The 22860-nt window shown below is 41.3% G+C and overlaps 1 protein-coding gene across 2 annotated transcripts; it reads left to right on the forward strand.

The window, feature by feature from the left end:
- Positions 1-2807: 2807 nt before the first annotated feature.
- On the forward strand, positions 2808-22300 carry HNRNPR (heterogeneous nuclear ribonucleoprotein R). Of its 2 annotated transcripts, none has more exons than XM_063177262.1 (11): positions 2808-2909; positions 8869-9034; positions 11287-11405; positions 11796-11903; positions 12704-12817; positions 14888-15064; positions 16392-16527; positions 17600-17805; positions 18499-18648; positions 20696-20817; positions 20996-22300. In XM_063177262.1, the coding sequence occupies exons 1-11, from the start codon at positions 2835-2837 to the stop codon at positions 21606-21608; spliced, it is 1986 nt and encodes a 661-aa protein (XP_063033332.1). In that variant the 5' UTR covers positions 2808-2834; the 3' UTR covers positions 21609-22300. The 2 variants fall into 2 exon arrangements, with proteins under 2 accessions (XP_063033332.1, XP_063033331.1); XM_063177261.1 differs by having other exon boundaries at positions 2824-2909; positions 8866-9034.
- The last annotated feature ends 560 nt before the right edge of the window (positions 22301-22860 follow it).

The raw sequence follows: 22860 nt of genomic DNA on the forward strand, positions 1-22860 counted from the left end.
AAAGCCTGGGATTTAGCAAACACATCAGAGCTCCACAGAACAAGATATTTACTGGAGGTGGCACATCTGTAACATCCATAATATGCTGAACTAATGATTAGTCAGGATAAGAAGTCTGGAGCATCAGGAAATATCAAATTCCTTATACAAGTTAACAGCTCACCTACAAACTACAGCAGATTCAACTCTGCCATCTTGCTGCTGACGTGAACACACAGGAATTTCAGCCCAATGTGGAAGAGAAGTGACAGGCTGATGGAACACACTGAGCCTCAGCAACCCCTGGCCACTGGACACAGGAAAATGTCAACAAGTTGAAGAGTAAATATACAGAGCTCTGGAAAAGCTGGATCCCTTCACCTCCTCTGCTCTGTTCCCTCCCAGGGGCTGAAGGAGCAGAGCAGGGCACCCTCCTTGCCAGAGGAGCCTCCTGCCCTCCCAGCAGCTGAGATGAACCCTCTCCTTGGTTCCAAGATGATTTTTGTTTTGTCTTGGCCCAGGACTAAATCAGATCTCACATGTACCTGTTCAGCTCCAATCACAGAGAGCTGTGTCTAGTCTCGTTCTGGGATTTTCTAGAAAAAATTAAAATTGAGAAATCTAGAAAAAATTTAAATTTCATCATCTCAGGGCATCTAGGGTGTCCTCTCAGGCACTGCTCTGGCACTAACCCAATACCTGCAGGCTATAGCTTGTTCCTGGCTAGAGGTGTCAGATCATTTTGGGCTGAGGCTGACGTGTGTAACAGGAGACCAAAGAAAAAAGCACTGCAAAGCACACACAACCTAGGGTGGGAGTTGCTAGAGATGTTCTGGAAATTATTCTCAATATACATTTTGCTCATTAGCCTCATCATGTTCAGTTGCCAGCTGAGAGGACATATGTCATTATACTTCATAATTCATTCCTAGATACTATATTATAAAAAATTTAAAATCTTTACAGGACATTTATTAAGCACCACTAAAGATGCTCAGCTCCCTCAATACCTTTCAATATTGCAAGAACTCCTTTAACCCATCATTCTTAACTCACAGAAAAACCACTGCAGTGAACTGGGATGGACAAGGCAATGAATGATTACCCCTCCTTCCATCTCTACACCACAGCAGACCCAACAGCCAGCACTGAAGAGCAGGCTGTAATGCCAAATCTCAAGAGGGAAATTGTCACAGACATATTTTATGAAAAATTCTTCCGTTCGGATTTTTTCTCCCGAGAAGCTGAGAGACCTCAGAAACAAAATGTAAACATTGATTATCTGCTGCTGTGGAATGCAACAGGTGCAGCTGTGATTGGTCTCGTGTGGTTGTTTTTAATTAATGGCCAATCACAGTCTGGCTGTCTAGGACTCTGGTCAGTCACAAGAATTTATTATTATTCCTTTCCTTGTTAGCCTTCTGATGAAATCCTTTCTTCTATTCTTTTAGCGTAGTTTTAATATATCACTTTCTTTTAATATATCATAAAATAATAAATCAGCCTTCTGAAACATGGAGTCAAGATTCTCATCTCTTCCCTCATCCTGGGACCCCTGTGGACACCACCACAGGAAGCCACTGAGGCAGTGCCAATTCTGCAAGAGAAGAAGTGTGTACTGCCAGACCGGTTCAGCAAGACAGACAGAACACCTCCAGTATCTGCACAACCTTCTCCAGCTTCAGGCTTGGAAACCTTGGGCATCACATCCCACTTTTCCCACAAGTCCCACATTAGCAGAGGTGGGATATCACACAGGATTCACCACACAGGTACATGCCATCTTCAGGAGTGAATTCCGGGGTGAAGGTACTGGAAGAACCCTCTCTGAGTGTACACGAGCTGCTGCTTTTGTTCAGCAGACTCCAGGTGCACAGCTGGTATGACCGTAGGAACACACACACACAGGTTCTCCGGGTTTAGTTTGACACAGCACTCTGGGACTCAGCCTGAGCCAAGCCAGCACACATTGACTTCCACGTTATGCAACAGCATGACAAGCACGTGAAGGCAGCCCAACACCATCGCTGCCAAGAGGCCGATTTCTCCCCGACTTATCTATTTATTGTGTCCAGCCTGCACCCATCGAGAGCCTCATCAAGAAAATCTGGTGAGCAGGCAAGTAAGGCTTAATCACCCATTAATTACAGATTAGCAGCTGCAGAGCCGCGCACGCCACTGCCCTGAGATGAGCCCGACCCGCGTGGCTTCTCCTCCTTGCCTCGGGCCTGGAAGGCAACGCGGCCAGACCCGCACCGGGGGCTCACAGCAGCCACGGCTCGGAGAGCGCGGGAGGGCCCACGGGGAGGCCGGGCCGTGCTGGGGTCCCGGGGGCAGCTCCGGCCCGGGGTACGAGCGCGCTGTGGGGAGCAGAGCCGGGAGCAGCTCTGGCCTGAGGTCTCGGGAGCACCGTGGGGAGCAGGCCTGGGAGTAGCTCCGGCCCGGGGTCCCGGGCGCGCCGTGGGGAGCAGGCCCGGGGGCAGCTCCAGCCCAGGGTCCCGGGGCAGCGGCTCCGGCCCCGGTGTCGCCCCCTCAGCCCAAGCCCCGCCCCGGCGCAGGGGGCGGAGCCGAGCGCAGCGGCCCCGCGCGCTCCCTTTGTTCGGGCCGCGGGAGGCGCTGCCCCTTTAAATGCCCCCAGTCCGGCCCTACCGGCGCGCCGGGTGGAAGGCGCCTCGAGATTGGTTACGGCGCCTCCCTCTCATTGGCCGCCGGGAGGAATGGCGCGTCCCGCCTCTCGCATCTCATTGGCTCCGCCGCCTGCCCGTCTGCAGCGCGGGTTTCTGAGTGGGCGAAGCAGCGGTCCCTGGAAACAGTTCCGGGAAACCCCGCGTGCTGCCGGGGTCGCGCCGCCGTCCATGAGGAGAAGGAGGAGCGCGCGCCATTTGCCGTCGCTGCTTGGGCCCGAGCTGCGCCGCGCCGGCCCCGCTCCGGTGAGTGCCGGGGCCGCCCCGCGGGGCAGGGGCGCTCCGCGGCCGCGCCGAACCCTCCTGCGTGGGCCCCGCGAGGGGACGGGCAGCGCGGGCTGCGGGCAGGCCCGGCGCGGGCGGGGACGGGCCCGGGGCGCTGGCGCGGCGGAGCGGAGGGGGGCGGGGGCCATGGCGGGGCCGCTCCGCGGGCAGAGCGGGCGGGCGCGGGCGCGGGAGCGGCGCCGGGGAGGGGCCGGGGGCGGGCCCGGCGGGTGGGGGTGGGGGGCGGCCGGCCCGCTCCGCCCAGCCGTGCGGATCGGGGTTGCATGTGACGGGCGGCCGGGACGCGCCTCTCCCGGGGCTGCGGGTCGGCTCGGGTCCCTGCTCCGTCCCTCCCGTCGCGGTTGTGGCCGCTCCGCTGTGCCCGCGGGCACGGGACGCTCTGAGCGGTGGATGCGGCGCTGTCGCAGCGCGCCCTCAGAGCCGAGGCAGCGCTCGGCGGAGCCGGCAGGGACAGCTGCACCCACCCGCAGCGCCCGGGGCTGCGCTTCCTGCCTGCGGCCAGGGATAACGCCGGGCCGCTGCTTGAAGGGGAAACTGTCCAAAGTTTTGTTGTTCAGGCGTTGTTTTTCTTAAATTAACTTTTGTTCAATCTTGAAAAGTTTTGCTTCAATGCATCGTTGTTGGAAATACTTTAAAATAAGACTTTATTACTCGGTCTGAGCAGCCTTGTTGCCTGTCAGTATTTATTTGAACATGCTACTTAAGTACGTTATCTGTGCTGGACTACTCATTTTGAAACAGTGTGTTGGCTTCCCTTTCCCGTGTTTATGGCTCTAAAGGATCCCGGCACTTCGTGCTGCAAAGGACATTAAAGCTCATGAAGCTGCTGCTTTAGTTTTTTTGATTGGTTGTTTTGTTTTTTTTCCTTTGAGACTACACTGTAGCAGAGTTTTTTGGTTTTGTTTTTCTCACTTGTAAAAGTAATCTAACAAATTTTGCATCTCTCAGTGTAAGGTTTGTGTAACTTATGCAAAGTGTAGTACTTGCAAACGAGCAGTGTCTGCTTGAAAATTTTGCATCCTTGAAATTGTATTTCCCACAAGCATTATCCTTCTCTCCCAGTTTTTCTGTCTAGGTGAACACTGTTAAAATAATACTCGAGTCTCCTCGACTTCCTAGTTCAGTTAAAAATCCCAATACTCCCTGCTTTGTTAGACAGACATCTGCAAAATTCTTTGAGGTTAAATTCTTTAGAACAAAGCTCATTTCTGTTGAAGTGTTGCTTGGAACTGGAGTACCAGGAGTGTTTAGTACAACCCAGACAACCAGATGAGCAATGAGCAGCCAACTGCAGTGAGAAATGAGCATGGACAGACTTTATGGCTCAGGTTAGGAGTTATTGGTGCTCTCAGTGTTTTTAGTGGTTTCTAACCTGCTGTGCTAAAGTCATCTCCCACTCATTGTGTGGGTACTGAGGCAGAGTTTGTTTCTCTCTGGGCTGTGCTGATCTCTTGCTTGGCATCACACTGGAAGTTCTCAGATTTTTCCAAGGGATTGTGGAGTAGCAGGGCTGAGCTGGAGAAGTGAGGGTGCTGCTGCATTTTGGCTTACAGCTAGTAAGAAGCCCTGGCTACTGTGGTCTTCAGGCTGTGATTACTTCAAAATAAAGTTTCATGTAATTCATGCTAACAAACACCTAGCATATCATAATTAAGGTATTAAAGTGTGTTTTCTGTGATTGAATAAGCTAAGGTGTAAAAGAAATGGCTATAATGCCTTCACTAAGGTATAAAAGAAATGGCTGTAATGCCTTCACTAAGGTATAAAAGAAATGGCTATAATGCCTTCAGTAAGCTAAGGTATAAAAGAAATGGCTGTAATGCCTTCATGTACAGAATAAAGGTACAGAAATGTTTCTGAACAAGTGAGGTTTTAATAAAACCCCAGTTCAGACTTTAAATGTGAATTCTTATTTTTCTCCCACTTGTATGTTTATCTTCCTTGCTTGATAAGAACCTTCTTGAAGTGTGAGGCATAACTATAGGGACTGCATTTGTTTTCTTGTGGTCAATTAAAACAACAAAACCAAACAAATGTCCCCCAAACTTCCTTCAGTGTTATTTTTAACATGATTTAACTTAACTAATTGGCAAGATACTGGTTAGGAGTAGCAACATAATGACTTGGTGCAGAGTTTTTATCTATCATTACTTGGCTTCTGTGCACCTGAGCTGAACAAGTTCCATTCCTGCATGAAACTGAAGTTTCCAGCAGCAAAACCAGCATTGCTGTATGACCACTGAAGTTCCTTATGGTTGTTTTAGATATTGTTCTTTTGCCAGAAATTTTCTGTTCCTTCTCAATTAAGCTGTTCCTAAGCATGTTTTGAGTTAACTAGACTGAATTTATAATTAATTGGATGGAGTTATACTTAGATAGTCTGTAGGTGGCAACCTCTGTTAGAGGCATGGTATGAGATGAAGGAATAGTAACATCATGGCTGTTTATCCAGTGATTGTCAGATTAAGGCTGGGATCAGTTATCTCTTCTCAAGATGCCATACACTGTGAGGACCACATCTCTGTTAATTTTTTTTATTTTCCAGAAAAATAACTAATTGAGCCATTTAAGTTATGAAACACTGCAAGCACCTGTAGTTTTAACTTCTACTTGTCATACCAGAGCTTAAAAAAGGGGCTAGGCACTTTGTAAATTACTCTGGAGATACAGGAATTTGGGGTGAAAGATAAAGAATTCCTCATGAGCTAAAAACATGCTTTTTTCATCAAGTATTTACAGTCTTCAGCAAGGCATTGTTTGCAAGAGTGTGAAACTTGAACCAAGACCCCTCTGGTATGCAGTTAGGAGGCTGAGGGTAGGCAGCATCTTGGGCACCAGTGAGAATTCTCCTTGCTGTGTCAAATTGTCCCCGATGTTATTTATCACTGCTGCTCATTGGTAAGCATGGTTTTGTGTCCACTGTTCTAAATCCATCCATTTCTGCATGTTTTAAAAACAAACACATATCCCACATGTACTTATATACATAATTCTTTACTTCTAATGCACCTTGGAGTCTTTGCAGTTGAAGCAGTGTCCCTCTTTTGTCGATATTTTAATATTTAATGCAGATGAGAACCTGAGTGCTGGTCTGTCATGGGCTGAGTCACTTGGACACACTGAGCTAGCACTCCTCTTTACCGTGCTTTTTATAGCTTTTAGAGCAGAATAAAAATGTTCAAGTGATCATTGTATGTTTTACTCACTAGATAAAATCCAGTTTAAATTTAATTCTTGTTAACTACAACTAACTGATGTTACCTAGAGGGAGAGCTAAAGAGTCTTTTTCAGCCATGACTTTCACCCACGTATCTCTGCTGAGCTCAGAGGGAAGATTCAGTGTTATGAGAGATGCAGTTTTGCTTGTTGGTGATTGTGGGAGAAAAATCAATTTAATCTCAGATTTCAGGCCGAGCTTGCCAAGCCATTAAGGGATCTATTGCTATATCTGTGGAAAGAAATACATACTGAATATTCTGGAAGCTGTGTCACTTCAGAATTTTCTACAGTCTTATTTCTTTAGGAAAAGCTTTTAAATAAAGTTTGTGTAACTGGAAATAGCTAAAATCTGAATCCAAACTGAACATTGCATTGACTTTAGTTCTTTATGAACTAAATCATAAGCAAAAATAAACAATACAGCTAGTAAATGACAAAGCTGAGTATTAATTTCCATTGCCTAAAAGCCTTTGAGCTGTGGTGCTGTGCAGTAATCTGATTCTTAGGGGTTGGATATTGCTGCATGCTTGTGGTGAAGGCTGATCTCTTGTTGTGCTGCAAATCTTGCCTGGCAGAAGTTTGAATCCCTGCTCCAGAGGAGATGTTTCTACCTGGGCACAGCATAGCCTGTCAACCTTTTGTTCATTTATAGGCAACACTGAAAAAAGTGTTAAACTTTTGGGTTTGTGACACTTGGAAGCTACTCTGGGTCATCAAGAAATTGTCATTGATTGTCACCACAAGCCCTTGGAGTTCAGAAAGTCATAGAAATGCTTCAAGTAAATTTCTGTGTTTGTGTTGCTGTAGCCTCTCAGTTCATTGTGCTTTGGTTCTGGATTTTTTCTGTGTAAAGAGAAGCCAGTGTATGTGTAATTAAAGGATTTTATAAGGCGGTAGGATGGTGAACACAACAATGCCCTCCTCTTTATATCTTTATTGTGTGTCTCAGCTTGTGAGTTTTTGAGAAGAGGGGTTGAGAATGGTTCTGTATCCAAAGATTTCAGTGTAATCAAACCCCCTCTGGCCTGCACTGTTTCAAATATGAGATCTTCCCAAGGCTGCCTAGCAAGCAGACACGTGGCTGATAGTTTTGCCTTCTGTCATGTTCATAACCTACAGAAAATCAATGTTCATTGGTGTTTTGATAGTTAATACCTGTAGCTTTAGGTAGCTTTTTTTTTCTTCTGTGATTAGGCTGTAGTTGCTTTAAAGTAAACTGAATTGGTTAGAAAGCAATTTCTCTTTTCAAGTAGCAGAATGTGTGTGTGTATATATATATGCCATGTAGCTATGGAAAACTTCCTTTCTTTTCCACACTAATGGCTTCAAGAAGTGGCATCTGACGGGAACAGTGTGAGGCTGCTTTACATGTCTCTAAAATTGCCCTTCAGGATAAGACAGCTTTACTAAAATCATTACTGTCTGGAGAAAAATGATTTGGTTTTTTTCTTCCCTTGCAAATCTTCATGGGATATCTCCCAGCAGTTGCTGAGCTGTAGTCTGGAAAGGTTGGGTGTTCAGGGGGCTGGTAGAGGTGTGCTTGTGCTTGGAGACTTGTTTTGCAGCTTAGGAAATAGCTTGAGGCCTCAGCATTTTTTATAAAAACTGTTCCTGAATCATCTTCATACCTGTGTTCCAGTAGTTAACTGCCTTGCTCCTGCCATGCTGCATTGTCTGCCTGGTTATCATTTCCTGCTGCTCCTCAACTCCTTCCCTCTCATTGAGAGCCTGAGGCTTGTTCATTTCTGACCTAACAGCTGATCATCCTCCTGTTCTCCGCCGGGTACTCGAATTGTCTCTCTCAGCCTTTTATTGGAAAGCACTGAATATCAGCTGGCTGGCTAATTGGGAAATTGAAACAGTCTTTAATGAATTGGGCAAAGCCCACTGGGATTGTCTGAGAAGATAGTTCAGTGGAATCAGTTTGTTCATTCTGAAAGCGAGTACTTTTATTAATATACAGAAATGGAGATGCTGCAGTCATGCCTTCCTTTTAAACCAATAAGGTGTAAATTATTGAAATAGTAGCTGTGATTTGTGCAGCTCCTATTTGAGGGAAACTGAAAGCGTGGAAACTTTGCATTGCAGCTTCAAATGTCAATGTCCATCAAAGTGCAATTTCTCTCTTTCTGTCCCTGAGATCTGCCAGCGTCGTGAGAGAGCGTGTGGCTAGTCTTGTGCAGCATGTTGGGTTTGAAGGAAGACATGGCAACAAGCCAAGCAAGTGGAAAAAAGTACTGAAAAGAAACAAGTATTAACATTTTTATACCTTAAGCTACCCTGCAGGGTTCTGTGTTCAGTACATTTTAAAGGATTGTTTTAAAAGTAGTGGAATGGGAAATGCAACTAGCACTAGATCTTCTGAGTCTTTGCTGAAGGATGTTGCTGCCGTGTCCCCATACATTCTAGCTGCTATGGTAACCACTTAATGACAATCAGTAGATGGAGTTTAGACTTTGTTATGTACATGAAGTACATTTTTAAAAAGTTATGTCAATTCTTCCATGTACATTTTCCACAGCATTAAGGGTTGTACTTTCTTTTGAAACGTAGACCAGCTGCATCCAAAAAGTATTCAATAAAACTTGATACAGGTGATTTTGCAGCATGTATACAAATTAGTTTAGATAAATCATGCATTGTCCTACAAACTAGTTATTTCTGGCTTATTGTAATATAGCTCCTGAATTTTTTCCAGCAGCATAATAAAATGGCTAATCAGGTGAATGGTAATGCGGTACAGTTAAAAGAAGAGGAAGAACCAATGGATACTTCCAGTGTAACTCACACAGAACACTACAAGACACTGATAGAGGCAGGCCTCCCACAGAAGGTGGCAGAGAGACTTGATGAAATATTTCAGACAGGTATAATATGCATTTCTTGTTTCTGATTGGTTATGAAAGTGAGGGCATACCATTTTCAAATTTTTATAGATTAAGATTTTAAAATTCATTGTTTTTGATCTGTGTAGCTCTGAATGTTTTGCTACTTTGATTTCCCTAAAGGCAAATTGGGTTTGACATTGACTAATTACTTGACACATCCTTGGAGTTGTATGTGATATCTTAGTTGTTTTAGGGCACAGAGCACTAGTTTCTTAGCCCACAAATGAAGATGTATGTTTCCACATACTAAACTGTGCATTTTTATTTTTCTTCAGTCCAAATCATCATTTTGCTTTTATGTTTCTACTGTCACTGTCACAGTGATTCTAAAACACTCAAAGGCTGGCTAGGTGACTTAGTGAGGGAAGCAACTAGCTTGTCTTGCCTGGGACTACATTTGAATTGAGTCTGCCTGTGGATTTTTGTTCTCTCTAGTTCTGAGTGGACAGTTTAACCCATGTTGGTTATTGCACTGAAATGTTCAGCCTGACACTAACAAAGTTGAGGACTGAGCTATCTAGCAACTCCAGTAATACCTTGCTGGTAGCAAGTGGTCTCTGCAACTTCTAAAGAGGTTTCTTCATATACAGAGGTTTTCCTATTTTGTTTTTATAACCACCCTATTTTATCTTATAGACAGGGGCTTTCTTTTCCTTTTTAGAGTGTGTTCTGTGAACAGATTTACAAGAAGCAGTAGAACTGCTCTATGTGCTTCTCTTGAATGCCTGGCTGGCAAAATGACAGTTTTTGTTGAAAAGAGTTAAAATTACCCTGATCAAGTGAAGGCAGTTCAAAACCAATACCTATCAATCCTCAGTGTGAAACTGGCTCATGTGGGTGATGTCTTTTGGAAGTCATTCACAGGGAGCTTTCTTCAAGCCTTGGCCAGCTTTTAGTGGCCATAGAGATGCACTTTCCACCTGTGGGTCATGATGATGTGCACTTGATGTCTGAGAGAAGGTGTAAATAAACACCTGGGCAGAGGAACTCGTGGGGTTCTAACATGTGTTGCAGTCAGGTTGTGTTGTGAGGAGTTCTTAAGGAGTTTAAAAAGCTTTTTAGCCCAGAACATGACTACCAAGTATAATTCCACTGCATGAGTAACCTGAAAATATTTATTTACACTTCATTAATGCCACTGAAGGTGTTTGCATTGTGGAGGGGTTTGTCAGTGAAGCAAACTACTTTAGACACTTGAGCCAAATTTGGGGTTGAATTTAGTGATTTTTTAATCTGCTGAAGCCTTCTATGAAAGATACAGGTGCCTTCCAATATGCAGGATCACTTCTGAAATGTAGTCCTTGGGCTTGGCACTACTGTGCATCTTCCAAATCAAGTAGCAGTGAAATAATCTGTGTATTTTGGAGAGCAAGCTGTTGCAAAGTGTGTGGAGTTTTAGTATTTATCCTGAATTTGGATGTATGATTTTAAAAGTGTAAATCTCAATCTATATTTCTGACTCCACAACTGATGCAAGTGCATTACAAAAGGAAAAAAAAAAACCAAACCCTGTAAAGATCCTTAAAAAGAAATGCTTCAGAACTGGTCCAGTGTTTCTTGGGGGAGTCTGTACCTGTAAAATTAACATGAGCTTTTCTGGGTACATAGCAGGGCTCAAAATAATACCTTTTTAAATTCTGGCTCTTGGAACTGCATAGAGCAACAAAACAAGTTTAAAAAGCCCCAAACACTGTTTAAGATTCACATAAGTCCACTGACTCCTGCTTTTTTGAAGCTGGAGGAAAGAGTGAACAAATCATTTTTGCTTCCTAATATTTTGTGGGGTAGAGCTTCCTTTGGGTAGTTCCTTTTTCCCATCCAACAGGATACTTGCAATGATCACCTGTCAGTTTACTCTAAAACAGCTCAACTCAAGAGAAGGAAGTGTGGAACTTAAAATGAGGGATAAACAAACAAAATTCCAATCATTAAAAGCGAGCCAGAGTTCATTGTTTCAGCCCCTGGTGTGTAATCCTGCTTTTATGCAGCAGATTGCATTCCTGAATGCTAGAAAACTTACACATGGGATATAATCCTGCACCTCAGTTAGTGCTTAGGTATATACATTTTAATTTAACTTTTTCATTGTACTCATATTCTTTCATATACTTGTGTAGGAATATATAATTAAATGTCTAATTCTGTTGCTATGGAATGTAACTTTTTGGCTTTAAAAGCAAATTGCATGAAATTCAATAGAAATCTGTAACTTCTTTATCTTTAACTTTTAGGCTTGGTAGCTTATGTCGATCTTGATGAAAGAGCAATTGATGCTCTTAGGGAATTTAATGAAGAAGGAGCCCTCTCTGTATTACAGCAATTTAAAGAAAGTGACCTGTCGCATGTACAGGTAAGGTGAGAGCCCCAGCAGTGGGAGCACATAAGTACAAATAGTTCTGGCACCCCTGACAGGAGAGTTGTAACTTAAAAATTCTCTGATGTTGTTATATTATATTTCAAACCCAAATAACAGCTCTGTTAAAAATTGCCAAGCAAAACCTCCCAGATAATAAAAACAGATGTGCAATTGAGAAAATAGGTTAAAATGGTGTTTGGAATCTGATGGCTTTTTCAATCTGACAAGTTTGTTCAATTCATTATTGTATTTTCCTGAAGGATTCTTTTGACATTTATTTCATTGGCTTGAAGTAGTGACTTCATGGTATGGAGTGTAAGATTCAGTGGATTCCCAGGGCTTGTCATACACACAATTGAATCATTTTGTAAATTGTATCTACAGAACAAAAGTGCATTTTTATGTGGAGTTATGAAGACCTACAGGCAAAGAGAGAAACAAGGCAGCAAAGTACAGGAATCAACGAAGGGACCAGATGAAGCAAAGATTAAGGTAACACTTAGAGATACTGATTATTCTGTACTAGCTGAAATATTACTTTTACATTAAGGTAACACTTAGAGATACTGATTATTCTGTACTAGCTGAAATATTACTTTTACATTAAGGTAACACTTAGGGATACTGGTTATTCTGTACTAGCTGAAATATTACTTTTACATTAAGGTAACACTTAGAGATACTGGTTATTCTGTACTAGCTGAAATATTACTTTTACATTAAGGTAACACTTAGGGATACTGGTTATTCTGTACTAGCTGAAATATTACTTTTACATTAAGGTAACACTTAGAGATACTGGTTATTCTGTACTAGCTGAAATATTACTTTTACACACACTGAATATGAACTCAAAAAGCATCAATATAAGATTCACACTAGGCTTTTAAGAACTGCATGCATGATAGAGATTCTATAGAGAAGGGTGTTTGGAAATGCAGCTCTTTCTGCTCACACAGTTGCCAAAATTTAAGCTCTATAGAAACATTGATACCTGTTTGAGAATTCTCAGTTGTCCAGTGCTCTGCAGTTCTTGGGGTGCTACATATAAAATGGAAAATAAGGGAACAGGCAAACAAATTCTTTGCAGTAACCTTGTAATACAAAACAAATGCTGCTGTTTGTGATAGCTTTTTAAACCCACAAAACAACAGGGTTTTTTATAACTTTTTTCTCTTCATATCTACCTTACCAAGTGTGGCAAGGAGCAGATAAAGAATTGCTTATCTTGGAATGTTTTTTTGTTCTGTATATTTTAACCCACTGCCCTCTCTGACTTTTTTCTTTTTCAGGCTTTGCTAGAGCGGACTGGTTACACTTTGGATGTAACTACAGGACAGAGGAAATATGGGGGTCCTCCTCCAGATACTGTGTATTCTGGTGTCCAGCCTGGCATTGGAACAGAGGTTGGTATTTACAGACTAATCTGGTAATTGCTTTGTGTACTTATGCAAACTCATGAATAGGAAATGCTTGAAGATAAACCATATTGCAAGGTGAATGTATTGTAGAGGAAAATAATCTTCTATGTGTGTTTTAATAAATCTTTCTTACTCCTCAGTATTCTGCAAAAGAAAGGAAGACAGGTTAAAGTGGAGAAAAAAAGAGGTGGAATATACTAAAAAACTGTTATTTTAAAGTTTAAAAATAGTTGGAAGAGTTTCAAAGACTTTAAAATTAGTTTTTTTCTTCCAAAGGACAAAGTCTAGTCTGTAAGCAATTATTTGGAAATTTAAGGTTGTGGCTGAACCTGTGCATCTTCCTAGCCAGCTGTGAGCAAACTTAGGTTTGGTTATGAAAATGCTTGAACTGTGTATTTCTTCACTTAGCTTTTCTACAATGTTTAGTCCCTAGCAGGTTGTTTTGTAATGCATCCTCAACACTTTAAATACCTTGTCACACTGCTGAGTGTCTGATACTGGAGTTCTTTCAGAGATTTTTCTATAAACTGCTAGACTAGATATGAGAAAACAATCAGTTTCCTTAATGTCTTTCAATTTATAGATAAGTTTTCCATTCTTTGAGATGCTGAAGCTCTTGTGTTTATTGTCAAGAAGATGTCAAGAAGTATCACAGTAAGGACTGTTTCTCAAGGGAATGTTCATATTCCATGAAGGAAAATTAATTTAATGGTGGTGGTAAATAATTAGAATGAGTCCTTGCACTGAAAGATTATAACTGATGTGTGTAACTTCTCAAGCTCTGCCTGGGTCTCTGTGCTCTATGCTAATTGAGGTTTTGTCTTTAAAAGCTGCAAATTAAATGTCCTAGAAGTAATGACAATGTAAATATCTATCTAGAGGAATACCTTAAGCTTTCTAGGGAGATGCTGGGGAAAACATTTAGTTCTGCCATGAAATATTCACTTAGTGTGATGAATCAGTTCCTTTCTCTTCTCCCCAGTAAGTAATGTTCAGTCAACATTCACACTGAGCTGAGAGAGGCTAAGCTTTTAAGAAATGTTCTGGAAACTGAATTTCAGGAATATCTGTGTAATATGAAGTATCTAGAGGTTCTACCTTGTTCCATGTTTTTCCAATTAGTCATATTCTCCTCATGAGTTTGTTATATTGGTGCTTATTATGGGCATGCTGAGTATGTTTAATTCTGAAATTTTGCTATGCCTTCATTGTGAGATACAATTATGACAAGACCTTACTGAGAAGGAAAATGTTGAGTCATGGCTTTTTTTTCTACAAAAAATATTTGAAGTTAAAATAAATTTATTTTTATCTTAATGGGTGTCTGGAATGTTTTGTTTGTATTAACAAGGACAAGGTTTTGAGACTTCAGAGGAGAGCTGCAGTGATTGAACAGCTGGGGGGATCTTTCTAGGGAGCCCTCAGCTAAAGATATTAACCTTAACAAAACTAAACCCAAGTTAATTGTATGGAACAAAACCACAAGAACTCACAGGTTTGCTTAAGTAAATATTAAACATTTGGTTGGTGAAACACATGCAGACAAGAAACAAGACTACAATGTATATTAAAGTGAAAAACTTGCATCACACAATTAAAAGGAAATTATTATTAAATTATTTTTCCATCTCTGTAGCTTTCCAAGGAAGGGTAATTTACAGAGTGATTTGAAAATACTGCAAGAGCAAGGAAGTGCTTGGCCTTCTTTAACATATATACCCAACTAGATAGTCTGTAAGGTCTTAGTTTTTAACTGCCAAAATTTAAACCAGGTAAGAACCATTTATCTCTTCAGCAGGGGAAATTCACAGCCTCTTCAATGTAAATAACAAACCCAGGTTTTCTGTGGGTAAAACCTCATACAAATGGCAGGAGGATTAAAACACTGGGGATATGCAATAACATCAGCTGCTGTGAAGGCTGCACTGGTGACTGCAATGTTTCCACTCTGCTATTTTATCTGCATTTTTCTTCCTTTCCCAGGAATTTCCAAGTGTTAAAATGAACCTTTTATTTCTGAGAAACCTTTGTTTCAAGTGTCCTCTTCCTTTTTAGGTTTTTGTTGGTAAAATTCCCCGAGACCTTTATGAAGATGAGTTGGTACCACTCTTTGAGAAAGCTGGTCCAATTTGGGATCTGCGTCTCATGATGGATCCTCTTTCTGGTCAGAACAGAGGTTATGCTTTCATTACCTTTTGTAGTAAAGATGCAGCACAAGAAGCAGTCAAACTGGTGAGTTAACTTTCTTCCAGACAGGTCAAGACAAAGTAAACAGCAAATGTTGGTAACTTCTTAAGTAATGACATCTTCAAAGCATCCAATGACAGACTCAAAATTTTACTTTCTTAAAAATTGCCCCCTTCCCTTCCCTTCCCTTCCCTTCCCTTCCCTTCCCTTCCCTTCCCTTCCCTTCCCTTCCCTTCCCTTCCCTTCCCTTCCCTTCCCTTCCCTTCCCTTCCCTTCCCTTCCCTTCCCTTCCCTTCCCTTCCCTTCCCTTCCCTTCCCTTCCCTTCCCTTCCCTTCCCTTCCCTTCCCTTCCCTTCCCTTCCCTTCCCTTCCCTTCCCTTCCCTTCCCTTCCCTTCCCTTCCCTTCCCTTCCCTTCCCTTCCCTTCCCTTCCCTTCCCTTCCCTTCCCTTCCCTTCCCTTCCCTTCCCTTCCCTTCCCTTCCCTTCCCTTCCCATCCCATCCCATCCCATCCCATCCCATCCCATCCCATCCCATTAGTAAATCCAGATACTTATAAATCTGTTATCTGCTGTACCTTTCTGTGGCTGATCAGAGTACTTAGGTGATTGATAGGAGCCTACTGAATTCCAGCTTTAATCCTGATTAAAACAAAGACCATGTCTGTCTTGAATTTGTTTTTTAAAGGTTGAATTTTTTGTACCTTTAAAAGCCAATTGGAGTTTTGTTTTCAGAGCAGTGCAGCTGTGGGTACAGGCATGAAGCAGTGGACTAGATTTTTTATTAATGGAATTTTTAAATCTTGACATTTAAATTTTTTAATTCTATGATGGACAAAGTCAAAACAATGCCTGCTGTTGTGGGTGGGGTAGAAGCCAGGTCACAAACTGATTTAGACTGTTGATTGTCTTGGCAAACCCTCTCAGTGTTCAGAGCTATCCAGGGAAAGAGGAAACACTCCCAGTATCTTTAATGTATTTGCTTACTGATAACGGCAGCAGCAGTTGAGTGACAGCAGAGGAAGCAGTAACCAGTTTCTAGAAAGATCTTTCAAGTCTGAGATAAACAGTAGGTGAATAAATTTATGCCATGCAATTTGTATATGGTCCCATGTTGTTCCTGTTACTGCAGGTTTTTTTGTAGCTTTTCATTCAACAAGACTTCTGAAGTCTCTGGAAATCCTAAGCTTGGCACTGCTCTTCCAAGTGAATGCTGACACAAACACAGCTGTTCTGAGAATTCTCTTGCAATGCCAATTCAATATGCAATGTTTAAAAGTAGTAGATGATGAAGAAAATAAATGAGTTTATGGTTTGGGAATATTTTTATGCATAGTATTGTGGATAAAACAAATAAATGGATTTGTTTTTTCAGTGTGACAACTATGAAATCCGTCCTGGAAAGCACCTTGGAGTATGCATCTCTGTGGCAAACAACAGGTTATTTGTTGGGTCAATTCCAAAGAACAAAACTAAGGAAAACATACTGGAAGAGTTTGGTAAAGTCACAGGTAAGACTTAATGAGTCCCAGAATACATTTAGTCTCTGCTTTGTAGGTCTAGTTGTTTGACAGATGTGTTCAGGTATCATTTGAACAATTTTCAAATTGGATTCCAGGTTTGACTTTGTTAGAAATTTTATATATGTGCTGTATCTTAAGGTGGAGTGTAAAGGGACTTGTGCTTGTTTTAGTGATTGTTCAATGAATGATGATGTAATTTTACAGTTAGAGATGGAAACAGCTCAAATGAACTCAGAAACCAGCACACATGAACTCTGAAGAAAATAAAGGTTCCAATTCTGTTACCTGTTCTAACTTTCTGTTGAAGGTTCTGTATTTGTTACTGGATCCACAGGAGGTGCTTCTGTCAGCATGGAGAAGCTTTTTGGGGAGCTTGAAGCAAATGTATTCCTGAGTAGTGAAGGGGAGGAGGGAGTACTAAATTGGTTTAGAGGGAACATTACTAGAGAAATAGTTAATAACAGACTAATTTTTTTGTCCCAGTTTTTCAGCATTCTCCAGTATGTGCAGCAAGTAGGAAGAAGAGAAGTCAGCTCATCAGTGAAAGGGTGCTTCTGCCTTAGATAAGAGATTGAGTCACTTGCTCTTGTTCCTGTAGGAGAGCTTTAACCTCCTGCTTCTTTTTTAGGATTGCTATTTATAAGTACTTCAGGGAAGTGGTGAAAACAGAAGGTGAATATTCATTTAGTTCTCTCTCCTGTTTTTGGAGAGATGTGGAAGATGTTCCTTCTAGGTTCTGCAGGAGGCAGGGGAGAGGTCATGTGTTAGTGCTGGCTGCCTTTCAAAGATGTAAAAGTGATTTTAAAAGTATAGAAAACTTAGATTGTGTGAGTTGCTGAGGTTGATGTTTTGCAGAGCTATTCTGAGGAATTTTAACTGCTAGGTGACATGTTTCTGGGTAAATTGGATGAATATCTATTTGTTTTGCTTTTTTTGTGCTCCCACTCCCTTTCAGGTGTAAAATTCAAATTCACTACAAAACATGAGTGAAGGCATTTTAGGGTAAACTCTAGATTTTTACTTTCCTTTTGAAGCTCAGTACTAAAGATATGTTTTTCAGAGGGTTTGGTGGATGTAATTTTGTATCATCAACCTGATGATAAAAAGAAGAATCGAGGATTCTGCTTCTTGGAGTATGAGGATCACAAGTCAGCAGCACAAGCTCGCCGACGCCTGATGAGTGGGAAAGTAAAAGTCTGGGGAAATGTTGTTACAGTGGAATGGGCTGATCCAGTAGAGGAACCTGATCCAGAAGTCATGGCAAAGGTCAGTGGAGACTTCACTGGATGCTCTTGTGCTTTGGGAGGAATTTCTTTATGCTACAGTGACAAAGATTTGTTCCAGCTGAGCCAGGCTAATTTTGAGGCACAAAAAGCAATTAGAGGGCATTTTCACACCAAGCTGTGCAAGCAATGTGTTCTGAGCACTGTGGATGAGTTGCCATTAGGAGATGTTGGAAATGTGCTGTTACTAACTGCTGTTAACATCTGAGCTAGTCCTGTGCAGGGTTACCCTGCTGGATTGACACATCAGGCTGTGCATTTTCTGCTTTAGCTCTAATCAATACCAGGTAGGTGTTGTGTAAAACTGTTTTCCAGAGTGAGATAAAGGTGAAGTTCAGCATGGGGAATGGATGTGCATTTTATCCCAGTGTTTTGGGGTAACTCCTTGTTGTCCTGGAGGTCTGTTACTAAAATTTTGCTGGGATATGTGGCATCCCAGAAGCAGAAAATCAAAGTTGGATATTCTTCTGGTTATGGAAGGGAACTGTGAAAGGAGAGAAGTTGTAGAAACTTCATACAGGTAACTACAAGGCACTTTGTTTTTTTAAACAGATTCAGAATTAATAAAGTTACCCAAATTTCTTAATGCAACAAAAAAGAGAATAATTTCTAGTTAGTTGTTTCTTTTGAGGTTTGACTTTTAAAGATTACAGCTTTGTTCTCATTTTTCCACCAGGTTAAAGTTTTATTTGTAAGAAACTTGGCCACTACTGTGACAGAAGAAATTCTTGAGAAATCCTTTTCTGAATTTGGAAAGCTGGAAAGAGTAAAGAAGTTGAAGGATTATGCATTTGTTCATTTTGAGGACAGAGGTGCAGCAGTGAAGGTAGGTTAATTATTCTTTCTTGTTTAAGTTGGTGAGAGCACTTTATTTTTTATGATTGGTTTTAAGAAATTTCTTTACAGTAAATACCTTGGTAAGCCAAAAAGTAGAGCCCATTTAATAAGGTTCCCATTGTGAGAATTTCAGTGCTAATCATTTTGTTCCTATGATTTCAGTAGCTAGGAGGATGTGAAACTTGAAAGGACAAAACTGTAGCAAGGTAACAAGTAGACTGGAAAATTGGTGTAGAGCAATGCAGGAGAGTCTAGAGAAGAGGATAAAAAAAAGATCAACCTAGACAATTTTTCTGAGGAAACACTGGCAGAAGGTATCAGTTGTCTCTCAAAGACCCCTGTTTAAAGGCTGTGTGTAGTTTTGGAGTAACAAAAGTATCAAATAGAAATTGGGAGGTAATTAAAAAATGCTTTGTGAAGGACAGGAGAGTGGTGTTGGCAGCTCTTAAAGCATTACCTGGTTTTAACTCTGCATGCACCTGAGGTTTCTTCTCAATGACTTGTTAAATATTGAAGATCATGATTGTAAGCTTCAGAGTTCTCTTCCTTTGTGGCCATGAGCTTTTGAGAAGTTCATTAATATCTGCTGACTGTGATTCAGTATATTGAATTCTGTAGAAATTACTCCATCTGTCCTTTAAATCCATGGTTAATGGGGGAAGAGGGAGAGTAGGAAGTGTTTTTTGCATTTGGAAGTCTTGAAGCAGATGTATTGCATGTGGTGTATGTGGCTACATGGACAGTTCAAAGGCTCTGCACTTGGTGTTATTAATGATTTTATAGCCATTTAATTGCTTAGGATTTTACTACACAAGAGATTAGGTTTTAGAATACTGTTGATTAAGGCTTTAAGATGAATATCACTCTCTCTTAGTGAGTTTGAGGTTGGTTTGGATAGGTTTAGGCCATGTCTGAGGGAGGACAAGAAGTTGTTGAAACCAGGGGTAAGTCAGCACAGCTCTGGATGTGGTTTTCTGTAGTGTGTCTGTAAACACTCTCCAGCCCTTTCCAGGTACTGTTACCTGCTAAATGCTCTGTTAGATTTCAGCAACAGGAAACTTGTAGCAGCTGAGAAAAAGATCAAATGCATCACTAACGTTCATCTCGAGCTGGAAACCACCACATCTGCCCCATGTGACTGCTTCATGGCCACTAAATTGGCTTATGAACTTTGTGAGATATTTTTGTGTGTGTGGATGTGTTTTGGTTTTCAATGAAGTTATGGTATTAATGGGTGGAATGCATAGAACTGGATCATTGATTCTAGCATTTACTAATTTTTATCAGTAATTATGTTGCAATAAATTGCCACAATTTCTAATGCTTTTGAGGCACTTAGGTGTACAGACACAAAGTCTTCATTAATACAAATATTAATACTCAAAAAAGTTTAATGCAAAGCAGATAACTCCAGGTGAGGAACTGGGGGGTCTAGTCCTAATTGTACTTTGTGTATTAAGTTCTCTTTGTGGGTGCATTTGATAGTAAAATTTGCACATTAATTTTCTGGAGGATTCAGGGCTTGCTTGATGAGATCACCAACTTTCAGTAATCTTTAGTTTTTTCTTCTCAAGTATGTGTCCTCAGAACTACTTGATTTTCTCAGTCACTTGACTCACATTCAGCTACCTGGGGACCACAAATATAACAATTCTTTCTCTTTTGTGCACATATTCTACCAGGCTTATAAGTGCAGTGAGTGTTTATGTCAGTGTGAGTAGTGAGAACTTGGTTATTTCTGAAAGGTTTGTAGGAGATACAGGAACATAAAAACTGATGGTGCTACGTCTGACTTCATAAAATAATTCTTAATATGTTTTAATCCTCTTTTTTATCTTATTATAAAAAAAAATAACTGGTGAATGAAGTGGCTCTTGGAAAAGTGATGTGTAACATTCTGTTTATGTAGCACAAAAGCAAAGCAAATGGCAGAGCTCAGCCTGGAGCAGCCCAGCTGTCTGGTTTCTTGCAGTAAGTTTTAGTTCCCTTTGAATGGAAAAAAATTTTTAGTTATTTTTCTTTTAATTTTTGTACAGGCTATGAATGAAATGAATGGGAAAGAGATAGAAGGGGAAGAAATTGAAATAGTATTAGCAAAGCCACCGGATAAGAAAAGGAAAGAACGTCAGGCTGCCAGACAGGCCTCCCGGAGCACTGCGTGAGTGTCACCTCGCACCGTGGTAATGCTGCACACTGCAGTCAAACAGGGGCTGCTCTGCAACAACTCAATGCCTTGACTTGACTTTTCTCCACGTTGCATATTGTTAATCAACAATATACTGTATTTTGGGTTGCTTTTGGAGAGAAGTAATTCTGTGCTTCTTTTTCTTTGCTAGGTATGAAGATTATTATTACTACCCTCCGCCTCGCATGCCACCTCCTATGAGAGGCCGAGGCCGTGGAGGAAGAGGTGGATATGGCTATCCCCCAGATTACTATGGCTATGAAGATTATTATGATGATTACTATGGCTATGACTATCATGACTACCGTGGTGGCTATGAAGATCCCTATTACGGCTATGATGATGGCTATGCTATAAGAGGAAGAGGAGGAGGAGGAAGGGGTGGGAGAGGTGCCCCTCCACCACCTAGGGGGCGGGGAGCACCACCACCAAGAGGTAGAGCTGGCTACTCACAGAGGGGGGCACCCATGGGACCGCCGAGAGGAGCCAGGGGGGGGAGAGGGGGCCCTGCACAGCAGCAGAGAGGACGTGGTGCTCGTGGAGCCAGGGGCAACCGTGGGGGCAACGTAGGAGGCAAGAGAAAGGCAGATGGGTACAACCAGCCTGATTCCAAGCGCCGGCAGACCAACAACCAGCAGAACTGGGGCTCCCAACCCATCGCTCAGCAGCCGCTCCAGCAAGGTGGTGACTATGCCGGTAACTATGGTTACAATAATGACAACCAGGAATTTTATCAGGATACTTATGGGCAACAGTGGAAGTAGACAAGTGAGGAGGGATTGAGAATATTGGAAAACATAGAATTGGCTATAGCTCTACATCTTTCAAAAAAAAAAAAAAAAAGAAAAAAAATTGGCTTAATGTTTCATCCTTCAGTAGCGATTGGCTGCCATTTGTATTGGGCTGAAGAATCACTCTATTGTGTATATACTCGAGTCTCTTAGTTTTCTTTTTTCATAAATGCACTTGGACATTACTGGGCTTGCAGAATTCCTGAACTCCTTATGGGGTCTCAGTGCTTTTATCATTTTAGGCTTCACTTTAGCAGTTTAAAAGCAGGAATGGCACACTGTTCAATCATGATTTTGCAGAACCTCTGGTTTTGGACAGTTTCTTCTTTTTTTTTTTTTTTTTTTTTTGGATTTGGGATAGACTACATAGGAGTATGCTGTACATAAAAGTAAAAGCTAGTGCTTTGTCTTAGTAGTTTTAAGAAATTACAACAAATTAAGTTTTCTTGTATTGAAAATAACATGATTGTATGTTTTGCATTCCTAGAAGTAGGATAACTGTGTTTTTAAATTGTTATAACTTCACACCTTTTTGAAAATCTGCCCTACAAAATTTGTTTGGCTTAAAACGTCAAAGCCGTGGCAATTTGTTCCTTGATGTGATTGTATTTCCAATTTCTTGTTCATGTAAGATTTCAATAAAACTCAAAAATCTATTCAAAACATTACCTATTTCAAATTCAATTGTGTCCTAAAACATTATTTCATTGGTAATTCTTGTGAAAAATATTGTTTTCAAAGTATAACTGCCTATGTGAGTGATCAAATTTGTGCAAAATTTCCTGTGCTTTCCAACATGTAGCACTGTGGACATCAGACTGAAAACTAGGAGAAATTACAGACAGCCCAAAAGGCACTCACTGTTTAATTGCTGTTCAATAATTTATCAGCATCTAATTTTGAAACTTTTTTTTCCTATTTAAAAGTGTTGAATTGTATCCAAGCATTCACAGAGATCTAATTTAAATCTAGTCCTCTAATGTAATGTGGAGAAGGAAGCAGATCCTACAATGGTGTTAATTTTGTTCCTTTGGTGATGTCCTGTGGAGTCCCTGTGGAGGCTGTTCTGGTAGGATCCAGCCTTACTGTATAATTGAGCCTACAGACACACAGGGAAATTATTTTGATCTCAAGCATCTTAATCTAATTTCAAATAATACTTGACTAGGAATGAGAATTACAGCTTGGGTGCTATGGCACACTAAATTAATTTCTTGCTACGGAT

Source organism: Melospiza melodia, chromosome 27, assembly GCF_035770615.1.
Source record: "Melospiza melodia melodia isolate bMelMel2 chromosome 27, bMelMel2.pri, whole genome shotgun sequence".
Lineage (NCBI taxonomy): Eukaryota > Metazoa > Chordata > Aves > Passeriformes > Passerellidae > Melospiza > Melospiza melodia.